The following is a 14,834-nucleotide window of genomic DNA, read 5'->3' as shown; positions in this document are numbered from 1 at the left end:
TGGTTTCTGTGTGGATTTCTTGGCTCAAGCTTCATGGAAATTAGCTTAACCTTGCCCACAAAGCCCAGGTCATGTGGTCTGAGAATAATTTTTCTATGCCTTCTTTTCTTGATATAGCAAACTTAGAGTCTAATTTTTGACTTCTAAGTGATAGAAAGGTGACTCAGCTATATAACAACCATTCGATTCTTCCTCCTCCTTCTTGTACCTCGATCCATGCACATAATTATGAAAGAACATTTGAATTATGAACCTTTCCTAAAATACCAATTGGTTCTAATGCTACACCTATTTTTTGACAGATGAACTCTTTTTCTAATGTATAATATCTTATATCTGATAACTATTTGACTCTTTCCAACACACTTCCAATATACAGTAGCTCATCTGATTCTCACTACATTCTTGTAGAACAGGCAGAGCAGAGATTGTTATTAGCATTTCTTCAACGAAGAGGCTATAGGTAGAGCCAGGATTAAATGGGTTTCCTGACTCCCAAGCCAATGAGGTCTCTGCCCCGACTACCAAAGTAGAAACCAGATCAAAAGATTCAGTGACATTTTGTACACCAGAGCTCATCAATTAATTTAACATTTTATACCTTCCCAAGTAAAATTTCCACCAAGATCTTTTCTCTTAATGTGACTGTCATGCTAAATTATTACTCCCCTCACTAAAAAAAAAAAAAAAAAAGTCCTTATTATCTCATAGGGCTGGGCTGGAGGGGATTTTAGAGCTCATTTAAAGCACTCCTATGTCTCACTGAACACTTGATCCAAACCATTCTGGACAGATGAACTCTTAAAGTAGCCCTGCCCGTGAAGCTTCGGATTAAGAGGTAACATGATCCCTGTATCTAGTTCCTTCTGGACCCTAGACCTCAGGGCCATTCCATTCCATTCATCACTTAGTGTAGTTCCTTCCAGTTTCAGGCCAGGCCATATATTCCCTTAGTCTTTTCAAGTTTTACAATCACCTTGTCTCCACCAGCCCCAGAAATAGATCTCCACCAGCTGAAAACAGAAGATTACCAAGTCATGTCTCAAATGCCTTTTCTCCAGGCCAAACAATTTCCATCTTTGCATGGAGGTTTCTTTCCTGAGTCCCTTGACCTGCAGAGAGAAACAGCAGTGGAAGAGCTGCTTTATTAATCTAATGGAGAGAGGAGGGGCCAAAGGCTTTGGCAGAAGCTGCTTCAACTATTGTCTCTCTCAATGATCTTTGAGAGTTTCCAAGGCCCAAGACTTTTGAGAATCAAATGAGAGCCTTATAAAACACTCACCTCAGCTCCTGGGATGTAGGAAACTCTACATAAATATTAGGTGACTTAAAAAAAAAAAACCCACAACCTTATTTATAGATGAGGAACCCAAGTCCCAGAGGTGTGAGATGTTTTGCCCAGGGTTTCTAGCCAGTCAGTGGCAGAGTCAGATCTAGAGCCTCGGTTTCCTGACAATCCCAACACTGCTTTTTCAACTACTGGGTTGGATGACCTCTACACCACTCTAGCTGGCTGCTCTAAATTCACTTGTAGCATCATTTCTCAAATCTTATTTTCCCCATATTGTTATTCTAGTGCTAATTTAATTTCCTGATTTATTGAGCCAGGTCAAGTTACTATCCTTTCTTCTAGTCTGAGCACTGAGTTTAAAACTTGACATGCGTAGGGCCATAGGGATGGAAATGACATTGAGAAACTCTCTTCCAGCAACCAGCCAGAAACATCACACATTGAGGAAGGGAAGGGTCCTCTTTTGTTTACTAAATGGCCCTCACTGTCTCTGTTGCACCCGCAAAGCTACCCATCTCTTTTCTGGCCACCAACTCAGACAAGAAGTTTCCCTTTGTTGATAAGGAGGGCAAGCTATTACATTTTTCTGTTGTTCAAAGCCAACTCTTTTCTTGAAATTTTGAATAGGACTAAATTAAACAAATAATATTGCTATGAAGAACATTAGAAGAAGTAAATATATCACTGAGTTGAAACAAGAGACAGCATTTAAGCTCTGAGTAAAGAGTTCCAAGACTAATTTCCTCCCCAGGATGGAAGCACAAAAATCTCAGAATTGGAAAGGATCTTAAAGATTGTCTGTTCCATACTCATTCTTTGCTGGAATCTCATCCTCGTCACCAATCTTCAGTGATAGAAAATCTTGGCAAAAATTAATCTGATGAGTTTAAGGTCCTTTCTTGAAAATAGGTTTAGAGGGAAGTTAAGACTCTAGCTGAATAATTCACATCTCTACCCCTGAATCCTTTGAAAGCCCAAACAAGCTCCATTCCAAATTCCTCTTATTTCCTTGTGTGCAACAAGCTCTTCCAGAAATAGTCTCAGTGAAACAGCATATTTGCATCTAGGAAAAATGCTCTTCATAATCAGAACAGGTAGTGGGATCTTTTAGGCAAATCAGCACAACTCACTCCACTCTTTACAGCCAGTCACCAATGTTCTGCCGAGGTCCTCATGGCCTCAGCCCACATACACGGAAGATGATTCTCCCAATTGTTTAGAAAGATGGTTTTCACATCACAACACTATATGAGAGGCTTCAATTCCAAAAACAGATGTCCTTTGTGTCTAAAAACCAAAACAAAAAACTAACAGTGACCCAGGCAGCTTGGAAAGACAGCTCCCGTGTAATGCTTTCCATTAGACAGAAGCTTAGCCTGACAGAACTTCAGTAAGTGAAATTGTGAGCTAAATGCAGGTTTCCTTTAGCCTCTGCATTCCTACCTCATCTTCATTTCAGGGCCCTCATCACCCCCGTGTTATTTTCTCTCTCTATTCAATCCCATCAAGACCTACTCTCAGGAAAGAGCCTGAGAGCCCTGTAAATGATGGGTAAAAACCAAAGTGTTACCTCTCTTGGGGGCATTTCCATTGCAATAGGAGACAAAGGAAGGCACAGTGCAGCCATGGGGTAGTGGGATGTACTCTTTAGACCTTCTTCATTCACTCAGTGCACAATGTTCCAGGCATTGCCTCAGGCATTGGGCAGACAACAGTGAACAGAACAGACCCAGTGCCTGCTCTCAAGAGGCATATATTGTACTGTGGGGAAAGGAAAGAACAGGGGTCTGGAAGGGACAGTCACTCTTCTCAGTGCCCCTGAGACCACACTGAGTCATCACTATAACTGAATTCATGCTCAGTGCTGATGTTCACATTTGTCACCAGATGTCATCCTTGGATCTCTTTTCATGTCAACTTAATCTTGGTACACAACATTCTTTTAGCACTTACTTAGAGCACAAGCTCACAATGGGTGAGTAAGAAGGAAGCAGGCTCCCAGAAATGCCTTGTATGCAGATCCATATCACGTCAGTATCACATGGAGTCTCTGAGAACATGGTTTGGTGGTCCCCTGCCCTCCAAATCATTATAATTAGAAATCAATGAAGTGGTCTCACAGAGTACCAGCTTCTTTGTAAGTCAAATGCTTTAGAAAGCAGAATGCTCTTTTAAGGCCACTTGATGAATAAAAGCAAGGACAAGGACTACCAGTGTGTCTAAGGCAGAAAAAGCCGTCATTTTCATCAAATCTCAGGCTGTATAGAGAGCAAACCAATGGATGTGTGGGAGAATTGTGGAGAAGGGGAAAACTGTTAGTCCTATAATCGCTGAGTGGGGCGGGGTGTCCAAAGCATGTGGAGGGGTCAAAGAAGCAGATTTCAGCTCATTCACCGGTTGGGCTTTATGACCTATTTGTTGGGGGTCCTGATGTGTAAGGCCCCCCCATTCACCTCTGTTCTGTGTCTCCACACACACTTCATTCACTCCATTCACAAAGGGGTTCAAGTCCAAGAACAATCAATAGACCTTAGGGCTAGAAGATAGAGCTTTTGACAGAAAGTCAGAGAGTTAAGAGCTGAGATTTCCAACTTAGTGTGCCTTTTTCTTTCTTCATTTGAAGTTATGAGTTGCTTCTTCCCCAAAGCAGCTGATCTGGCTAGAAAGACCTATAGCTGCTTCCTACTTGGGAAGGACCCCATCTTGGGCCTTTTAGGGTGGGTGCTAAGAAGATCTCTTGACTTGCTTTTAGAATGGGCTTTAGATTAGAGGTGTTGGGGTCTCTTTAGCCCACCATTGTCTGGCTCCAGTTACCAAAGCCACACCTCAATATTGGGATTTGTGGCCAGAGATTTATGGCAATAAGTAGTGGACATTTTTCTGGACTTGTTCTCCAAGCATATGGTCAAATTCAATCAATATTTGCTAAACCAACCACCAAAGTCCTTGTCCTCATGCAACCTGGGTTCTAGTAGGGGACAGATAGTAAACAAATAAATATTTAATGTCACATGCTGACAAGAGAATGGGATAATAGTGGGCTCTGTTTGACAAGATAGTCATAAAAGGTCTCTGTGGAGGTGATATGTAACAGAGACCTACATCAAATGAGGGAGGGAGCCATATAAATATCCGAGGGAAGGATTTTCCAAGAAGTGGAATAGCAAATACAAAGACTGAGAGGCAAGAACAAATTTAGCAAGCTCACAGAAGACCGGGAAGTCCAGTACCATCAGGTAGAGAGAGCAAGAGGAAGGGAGGCAGGAGACGAGGTAGGGGAGGTAGCCGGGGACTGAGGGCTGTTTAATAATCTTTGTGTCCCCAGCTTAGCAGAGGCTTTCCCTGAAGCCCTGTGGTCCACTAGGCAGTTGAACCTGAGTCTCAGTTAAATATCTGGATGTGACCAACAATGGCTGGAAATAGTTAATGCGGCTTTCCAAACTGCTTATCTAAATTGCAGTACAGGAAAAGAAAGCAGCATGTCAAGAGACTGAAGTGGTTTGTCTCAGAGCTTTCCACCACTCCTCTTATTCTCCCACCATCCCTAAAGACAAGAAAGATTTATTGTCCCCATTACAGAAGGAAGGAGCTGATGCGTACCCTAGTCATAGGGCTGGATGGAATGAAGGAGCTCATGCCCTTGCCTCAGCCTATGGGCTCTCATTCTCACACATTCTTACTCTGGGTAATCTCATCCTACCCAAGCCCAGAAAGCCTGCTTATTTTTTAATTACAATTATTGTATAACTATAAAACCCCATGGTTATTTACACATATTTCAAATGTCAGCTGAATCATGTAGACTGTATCTAGATAACTTATGATATTTTTAAAAAGATCGAGAAATTAATCTTCCATCAACCTCGAATTTTTTGTTTAGTAAAAAATAAAAATCAGATGGGTTTTAACATGTTACCCAAATAGAAATACGATTTAGTTCTAAATAAGGACTGGATTCTATCAAGTCTATTATTTTTCCAAAATCAGGGTGGAGGAGATACAGGGGATATATTCATTAACTCATTCCCCAGCCATTTTTTTAAAAGATTTTATTTATTTATTTATTTGACAGAGAGAGAGAGCACAAGCAGGGGGAGTGGGAGAGGGAGAAGCAGGCTCCCTACTAAGCAGGTGAGGGGCTTGATCTCAGGATCTTGGGATCACGACCTGAGCCTAAGGCAGAGGTTTAACCGACTGAGCCACCAGGCGCCCCCCATCCCCCAGCCATTCTATTGATGAATGATCATTACAAGAGCCTTGATGATTTGGGGACACATCTGAATCACTGTAGCCTTCAATTTTTGTTCATAGATTTACCTTCTGAAGCCACCCTTCTGAAGCCATCGATCCTTTTTCTCTCACCTTGACACCACATGTCCCTGTTGCCCTCTGCTCATGAACAAGCATCCTCTGAGCTCTCTCCAGACGCCTGGTTTCCAGGCTCCTCACCTTCCAGCCTGCTGTGGTTCATCAACAAGTAGTTCCATTAAACGTGGTGCCAAGGATTAAAAATGATTCCCCGTGTGCTGTCTCACCAGCACGGAAATGTGCTATTGAAGCTATTTTCACTGTTTCTTCCTCATTAGGTAGTCTTTTTTTTTGCTCTCAGGCTCCTTGCTTACCATGGTCCCTTGCTATTTGTGGATAACATCTAGTGATTTCCCTGCTCCTTTTCCTGAAAATGTAAACAGGCTCAGTGTTCGGTCCCTAATCTTCTTTTTTCATGCCTCATATCACCTTTGTTCCCCATATCGAAGCTTTCTTTTTAGGCCTGTGTTCTTCTTTAAGTGTGTGGCATTTGCTACAGTGATCAATTATCCTAGGTAATTGCTCCTCATTTGAGCATCCCTATTCTTTCTCATTAAAGACCAGACAAGACTACTTCCTCTCATTGACCAGGTGCACCAGATCTCTTACTTTGCCCCAATTTACCATGTGGCAGTTTAATACTCTCAAAGGTTTAGGAAAACAAAAACAGAAACAGAAGTAAAACCAAGGAATCACAGAAGTAGTAACTGTGAAGGTTTATTTTGCACACACCAAAAAAAAGACAGTTTGCAAACCGGGAGTACTCAAACCAAAACGTGGGATGAGACTCAGAGGATATTGTTATAAAGCAGCTTAGAGATCACAGAGGCAGGGACTGTTTATTCTTCACAGTGTTTGGTAACAATATTAGAATTTTCTTCAATGATAGAGAATTGGTTAGTGGTTACATCCTATCAATTTGGGGGAAGAATTTAAGTTTCAGTTATGATTTTCAGAGGCATAAGCTAGATGTGACCCAGGTCGTCAGCCTATTTTGTCATGCAAAATAAGCTAAATTAAGCTTTGCTTGTATGACTAAACTGGTTTTTGTCTGGCTCAGGACATTTTCAAGTCTGGTCTCCGTGTGTTTGATTTTAACAGTGCTTTCGAGCTCATTCACTGAGGGGCCTAATTTGAGTAGCTTTGCTTGCTCAGTGGACAGCTGGCTCCTCTGTTCTGTGCCCTCCCTGCAGTAACAGACTGCTGTTTTCCTCTGAGCGGCTTCTTCTGGGGGCCACCCAGGAATCTGCTAACCATGCAAGAGAGAACACTTTTTTGTTTTGTTTGGGGGCGTCATGCATCTTTACAAACCCAGTTAAGCTTTCTCTCCTAGTTTCCAGGTATCTTGGTAACGATGGTCTACTTTGTCTTTCTGAGGTTGTAAAAGGAGGCTAATGGCCCCTTCTCATTACATCTCGGCTCCACTGGGCCTTTTAAACTCCTCCAGTCGGTGCCTCATGTATTGGTTCACATTATTTGCTGCTGTTATAAATGTGATTTCTTCTTGCTTATCAGACACACGCCCTAAAAATACATGTGTTAACAGTTCCTGTGCTGCATGTTTAAGAATTCAGATGAGTCAAAAGTGGGCATTCAGGGAGAGTACACTCTGGAACGCTAACTTAAAATTCCAGTCAGCAGTCCTTTGGAGATGTAAATTGAGGAAGCAGCCCTCCTTTTGGACAGCTTAATGATCTGTAGTTAATAGTAAGAGGCTGCTGGGCAGATGCCATACAGCTGGGCTTACGTTAGCCTCTCTCAGCTCTCCAAATTGCCCCGTGATTACAGCCATTGAGATTCAGAATCCTACCCGGGATCAATAACCAAAAGCACAAACAAAGATCTGACGGTGGCTTGTCAGTGTGGCTTTTCTCTGCACACCGTCCTGCCCAAGCCAGCGACTGACCCTTTCTCCCTGGTCCTGCCTCAGGCTGAGCTGTCGCCTGCACGAGAACTAGAGAACTAGCTCCCCAACAAGTCTGGGATGAAGAGTGCTGGACTGAAGGCCAACTTCTTCTTTTACTTGAGTGCACACAATTTCATTAAACTTGACAGAGACTGAGTGTCATCTCTTGGTAGGAAAATATAAGCCTGGAAGCCATACAGTCATAGTTCCTGGAGGCAGTTGGCTTGTTTTTATGCCTTATATGTAAAACTGGTTTGGATTACTGTGTGTTGAGGTGGCAGGTCCATTTACAATTCCCAGGGTCTTGTTATTTTCACTCAGAAACTCAAGTGAATTCAACAACCACCACCACAAAACAACCCATTCAAAAATGGGCAAAGGACTTATAGAGACATTTCTTTAAAGATGATGTACAAAGGGCCAATAGGCACGTAAAAAGATACTCAACGTCACTAATCATTAGGGAAATACAAATGGAAATCATAATGAAGTATCACCCCACCCCCATTTGAATGACTAGTATCAAAAAGCAGAAAATAACCACTATTGACAAGGTTGTGGAGAAATTGGAACCATCGTGCACTGCTGGTGGGGACACAAAAAGGTGCAGCTGCTGTGGGGAAACAGGATGGCAAGTCATCAAAAAGAGAATGACCATATGACCCAGCAATTCCATTTCTGGGGATACACCCAAAAAAGAATTGAAAGCAGGGCTCGAGAAGATATTTGTCCACCCACTTTCCTAGCACCACTATCCCTCATGGCCAAAAGGTGGAAGCAACGCAAGTATCCATTGATGGATGAATGGAAATGTAGGGTATACCTACAGTGAATAGGATTCAGCCTTAAAAAGGAAGGGAATTGTGATACAGGCTACAACATGGATGAGCCTCAGGGACACTATGCTGAGTGAAATAAACCAGTCACAAAACAACAAATACTATATGGTCCCACTTACATGAGGCACCTAACATCGTCAAATGCACAGACAGAAAATAGAATGGTTGCTGCCAGGGGCTGAGGGAGGGAGGAATGAAGAGTTATCACTCAATGGATACAGAATTTCCCTTCTGCAAGACGAAAAGAGTTCCAGAGATGGATGGTGGTGAGGGTTGCACAGCTATGTGAATGTACTTAAGGCCATCGAACTGTACACTTAAAAGTGGTTAAGGTGGCAAATCCTGTTACGTGGATTTTACCACAGTTAAAAAAAAAACAAAGCTCAACTGAAGGATGCCATATTCTCTCAGCAGTCCACGCTGTTGAGGGAGATTAGAAATTAAAGGAGGAAAAAAACCAGCTGAGGGAATAGATCTTGAATTTATGTACAACTAATTACAAATATGCTTTTTTTTTTTTTTTTTACAGAGTCATTTTTCTCTCAAGAAGGGAGCTGCAGCTTTGGGGATTGGAACAGACAGCGTGATTCTGATTAAATGTGATGAGAGGTGAGTGTGCATCTGCAACCCTTCATTGGTTGGCAGTTTGCAACTTCCACACATGTATCTTTCAGTCCAAACGCAGGCATTGACTGTGGGGTGGGGGGCAAAACCACCTCCATCCCAGCTTGCTGTTCACTGTTTCTTTTTCACGTGGGCTCTTGCTTGGAGTCCTGGGACATTGTTCCTCAATGCCATGGAGCCTTCCATGGCCCTTGACTGAATTGGCACCTTTGTTAAATCAATCAAAATATTCTGCACCAAGAAGGTGCAGAAGGGCATTCATCACCTGGGCACTTAAGCACAAACCAGCAGTTTGAGTATTGATTCATGGAGGTGTCATCGTTCTAGGCGCCATGGATTGTGCGAGCTTGATGGACTGATTACAGAAGGGGGGACAGTTTAGTGAGCAGGAAGTAAATAATGCCCCCAGCAATTTGTCCACTTTGTGCTGGAACCAAAGAGCTCTCTTAGGGAAAATCCCTGCCTTAACAGGCACCCAAACCTCATAGGTACTCTGGGAATAGGTGTAGGATTAAAAAGCATTTCCAGCATATCCATGTAAATTTTCACTAGCCTATAGGTCTGGAACCGATAAGAAACTAAATTTAGTCTCTAAAGAATTGAGTAAGAAATTTCACTAAATTAAAAGGGAGCTACTCAATTCACCATTTTTTTCATATGTATTTATTAGACAGACTTCATGTTTGCCCACTATATCGTGAGGCTCCAGAAAAGCATAGGGCATCATCATCCCAGTTCCCTGACAGTCTATGATCTAAGGAAGATAGGATAACACCAGAAGGAGACAGTTATAGGGTTGAATCGTGTGGCACAGAGTACCTGTTCTGTATATTGGTAAGGCTTGGAAGGCTCCATGCAGCAAGCAAGACTTGTGCTCTCAAAGATTTTCACAGTGAAGGATGAACTGAATGGATGGAGGGGAAGTGGGGGGCCATTACAGAGGACGGAACACCACAAGCAAAGCCCCAGAAGTAGGAGTGAGCATGTGGAGCTCCAGAGAGGAAAGGGACCTGAGCAGGGCTATCAAGGAGGAATGGTCATGGCAAACCTGGTGGGCCATGTGGGATTTTGAAAGCTCAACAAAACACACTGATTAATGACGCATCTCTCTCTGGGAGGGAAAATCACAAGGGATTGCCGCTTTCTTGTCCACGCCTTTACATCTTGCCTGACCTGATCTGGTTGTTTACAAGGAACACATGCTACTTTTACAATCAGAAAGAAAAAGTGACATTTTCTTTTTCCTTGTTGTGGGGGGAGGACACTAAACTTAGCACTTGAGCTTGATACATCAGCAATCAAGGTCACCTGAAAGCATTTTTATCCGAGAAGGGCATGAGAGAAACCATCCTTCAGGAAGCAAGGTGAGGAGAGACCTGGGTCAGTGAGGCTGGGCGTGAGGCTCTAGCAATAGGATGGGTGGGAAATTAGAAGGACTGGAGCAAAGCAGGCATATTTTGAAGAAGGAACTGCTTTTATTTTTAAGACTACCAGTCTACAAAAATTGCTAACAGGGAATAAAGGTTTAGATGACTTTAGCATTGTTCTTAATCTGTAGCCGCATCTTATAAGGAGCCTAGAATTCAGGGAAGGACAGTCTAGACAGACCCTGTTAGCTGACCTACTCCGTCTTCTAATCTAGCCTGGTTAGCAGGTGTTCTTGACCTTGAAGCCCAGTGGGTGAGGGATGACCTGGGAGAACAGAGGGTACCTCGAGGCATCAATATTGCTGCTTCTACTCCTGTGAAAATGTTGTAACGATGCAAGTGGCCTTGGGAGGAGCCCACCCAACCAGCCAGCCAGGCATTCCTGGGAGCTGAAGGCTGGCCTGAGGACTGCTGACTGTCTGAGGCAGGATCATGCTCCCAAGGGAAGTGCAGGCCTGGAAGAAGGAAAGGCAAGAGGAAAAGCAAAAAAGTCACAGGAACAGAGCACAGAAGAGGTTGCAAGGGAACAGATGCCAAAAGATGTCTGTTGTTCACCAACAGCAGAGAAAGGAGCAGAAAGCAGAGAATGCTGGGAAACCAATGGGGTCTCGAATCAGTGACTAGCCACATCACCTCAAATTTTTAGGTCAAAGAATTTTATGTCAACAATTTTAGAAGCCATTAGAAACACTAAAACACAATGTTAAAAATTACTGCTTTTTTCAGAAAATACCTCACTTTCCCCGGCAACTCCCCCCGTCCCACGTACACCCATTGGGAGGGGACAGAGGGAAGGGACTACCAGGCACGTAGGGCTAGGTGGGGCTTTTCCTTCTTCTGCTCATGAGCCTTGTGGGATGGGGAAGGGAGGAGAGAACAATACAGGAGGAAGAAGAAAGAAAGAAAAATAGTTAAGAAATAAAAGATGGGAGAAATAAGGACCAGGAGGAAAAAACAAATTGCAATGAAGTATGAAGTGAAGCAAGGAGGAAGGAAGTACAGTTGAAAACATGGGTGTCAAGGGCACTGACCTCCCCACCCCTTGCAGTTGAAAATTCACATATAACCTTTGACTCCTCCAAAACTAAACTACTAAGAGCTACTGTTGACCAGAAGCCTTACCGATAACATAACCAATTAACACATATTTTGTATGTTTTATATATATTACATACTATATTCCTAGAACAAAGCAAGCTAGAGAAAAGAAAATGTTATTAACAAAATCGTAAGGAAAATGCATTTACAGAACTGTATTGTATTTATCAAAAAATATCCATGTGTTAGGGGCACCTGGCTGGCTCAGTCGATGGAGCATGCGACTCTTGATCTCAAGGTTGTGAGTTCGAGCCCCACAGTGGGTGTAGAGAATTACTCAAAAATTAAAAAATCTTAAAAAAAAAATAATATCTGTGTATAAATGAACCTTCACAGTTTTCAGACCTGGGGGCAAGAAGCACATGAGAACTTTAAAGAGGAGTAAGTGATCGTTTTTACCATCTGAAAAGCAATACATGCTTACTTTAAAAAATACAAAATAACAGGGAAAAATTGTCATTCCACCACCGAAAGATCATCACTAATACCATACTGGTGTCTAAATCTCGAATCTCTTTTTCTAAGCATAGAGGTTTGAGTTTTTTTCTTTTCCTGTTTTAATTTTCATGTTTATGATCATGTTTCTTTTTCTAACTAGACATGGTAAGTATTTTCCCACATTATTGCAAACACTCTTAACTACATAACATATGAGAAAGCATGATAGTACTTTGTTTTTGATTTTTTAAAGATTTTATTTATTTTATTTTATTTTATTTAAAGATTTTATTTATTTATTCATGAGAGAGAGAGAGGCAGAGGCAGAGGGAAAAGCAGGCTCCCCGCAGAGCAGGGAGCCCGATGCGGGACTCGATCCCAGGACCCTGGGATCATGACCTGAGCCGAAGGCAGACGCTTAACCGACTGAGCCACCCAGGCGTCCCAAGATTTTATTTATTTTATTTGGAAGAGAGAGAGTGAGTGAGAGAGCAAGCATAAGCAGGGGGAGGGGGAGAAGCAGACTCCCTTGCTGAGCAGGGAGCCTGCTGTGCGGCTCGATCCCAGGACCCTGGGATCATGATCTGAGCCAAAAGGAGACGCTTAACCAACTGAGCCACTCAGGCGCCCCACATGATAGTACTTTGAAGGGTGGTTTCTGGAGCTGGACTCTTTGACCCCCTCCCCCCGTCTCAGCTCCAGCACTAGCTTGGGCATTTCCCTCTCTGCACCTCAATTTTCTTATCTGAAAAAAAGGAAAAAGTAAGGGCCCTGCTTCATAGGGTTATTACGAAGATTAAATGTGTTAACAAATATAAAATACTAAAAATGATATGTAGTAGTACCCCCTCCTGTTCATTTCCCTGTTTCTGGTGTTGCTATTATAAATAATCCTTCTATCCTTCATTGAACATTCTTATGTGCCCAGGTTTCTCCATTTAGGATTATTTCTTAATATAATTGCTAACTTAAGTTATATGAATATTCTTAAGGAAAGTGATACATCAGGCCATATTGCCTTTCAAAAGTTTTCACCAATTTATTCTCCTAGCAGTATTGTATGAGAGCATGTTGGGGGAAAAATTAAAGCTGTGTTGGTAGCTACATGTAGTCTTTAATTCTATATCGATAATTCACATCATCTCTATAGAATGGTTTTAAGACGGAGAGCCTGGCCTAATGGATTAAGAGAAATTGAAGTGTCTGGGTTGGGGGGCCAAGGAGCAGACTTTGGACAGTCATCTGTAGCCACCATTCCAGTCAGAATCAGTTAAAACATGCTTGGCAGCCATTTTGTTTTTATTAATCACATCCTTGTGAAAGTCAGATGTTTGGGTCAGAAAATCACTTGAGGCTGACAAAGTGCATACCTGCCTTCTCGTTTCTCCTAGTGTGCTTGGCAAAGTTCATCCAGGTTTTACAAAACATGAACCTGGACCTGCTCTCAAAAACATTCATTTCTTAGTAACTCTTTCTGACTCTGCCCATTAGTCTGTCAGTGGCTGGGGTAATAGGTTTTATCTTGTTCTACAGACAGTTGACTTAGTAGGAAGCTCACAATGAAGGGAAATGTCCTAGTGAAGAAGAATAGTCTCCTAGTCCAATGCCACATATGGAAGAAAATACAAGATACTGTCTCTTAATTAGTAATCACAGGGGCTCAGTTTGATAACCCATTCAAAGTGAAACATGATTCTCAGTTAAAACAAAGAAAGAGAAATATATAATAAATCTTCATGTATTTGGAAAAGCTTCTTTCAAAGTTGAAAATCAAAAAGCATATTAACTTTATTATTACTCTAATAAATAAAATAAGGCAATGGAAAACCTCACTTCACCATGGGCTTACATTTGAATGTGAAGTATCATAACTAAAAAGAGTGTTTCTATTTTTGTAAAAATTAATTATTAAATTAAAAAGAGGATAATGTGTTAAATGAATCTTCGATTTCATAAGTTCTAGTGTAAGAGTTCTTTTTCCTTAGAAGCAAAAAGTTGAATCTTCGCAGTAATGGGATTAATGGATTTTTATTTAAGTATCATTGGGTCTAATATTTGCAAATTTTGAATTAGTGGAATCCAAGTTAATGATGCGCTGATGATATCTAAGGATAGAAAAGTGTGAGTTAATATCTAGAGAAAAATAACTATTTGTGAAAGAAACTGAGTGATACTTCAGAATTGGATTGGGCCGCTAAGCGAAAACATGTTTCCCAAAGGTTCAGACAGGGGAGGGGAGAAAACTTCTGGGAATGATAATTTGGAAGAATACAGAGTTCCCATATAATGCAAGTGGGAGCCCTCTGAGCGGCTTCTTTTGACTGTAGGCAGTGGCCTTGGTTGGGAACACAGGGGTGAACAAGGTGGATAGAGTCACAGATGCTGTAAAACTTAGTCCAGTATGCAGAGGCAGACTTTGAAACAAATGATAACACTTGAGAAAGGTATGTGCTGTGAGAGGGGGAGTACAGGTTGCTATTGATACACATTTAATTCTACATCCAGAGGGAGGACGATGGGAATTAGCCAGATGAAAAGGAAAGAATGTTCCAAGAAACCATGGCACATTCTAAGCCATGGATGTGAGGGACGTTGGCTTGCCCAAAGAACTGAAAAGAAGTTCTGGGAGTAAGTGGTCAGAATGACCTTGTCATGAAGGACATTATGAGCCATGTTAAGCTGTTTGGACTTTGGGTTTGAAGACATGAGATGCCCCTGAAAGGTTTTGAGCAGCAAAACAACATCGTATTTTGGCATTAGAAAGATCATTTTAAATGCAGAGTGAAGTATAGGTTGGAGGCTGGAAGTTGGTGTTGTGGTAGTAATATTAGTAGATGCTGAATGGTGGGCTGGCCTGAAGTAGTTGAATGCTGGAATTACTAGGAATTATTGACTGATTGATG

General features: G+C 41.9%; 1 protein-coding gene across 2 annotated transcripts in view; it reads left to right on the top strand.

Moving 5' to 3' along the window:
* Positions 1-14,834, top strand: part of GAD2 (glutamate decarboxylase 2) — an 81,656-nt gene that overhangs the window by 15,452 nt on the left and 51,370 nt on the right. For both annotated transcript variants that reach the window (XM_081820756.1, XM_081820755.1), the window contains one exon: positions 8,874-8,953. In XM_081820756.1, the coding sequence (XP_081676882.1) occupies positions 8,874-8,953 (80 nt within the window). The remainder of the gene's footprint in view (positions 1-8,873; positions 8,954-14,834) is intronic.

Source organism: Leptonychotes weddellii, chromosome 5 (assembly GCF_054177405.1).
Source record: "Leptonychotes weddellii isolate Sample4059 chromosome 5, ASM5417740v2, whole genome shotgun sequence".
Classification (NCBI taxonomy): domain Eukaryota; kingdom Metazoa; phylum Chordata; class Mammalia; order Carnivora; family Phocidae; genus Leptonychotes; species Leptonychotes weddellii.
Note: the sequence above shows the minus strand (reverse complement) of the source record. Positions and strands in the feature narration are given on the sequence as shown.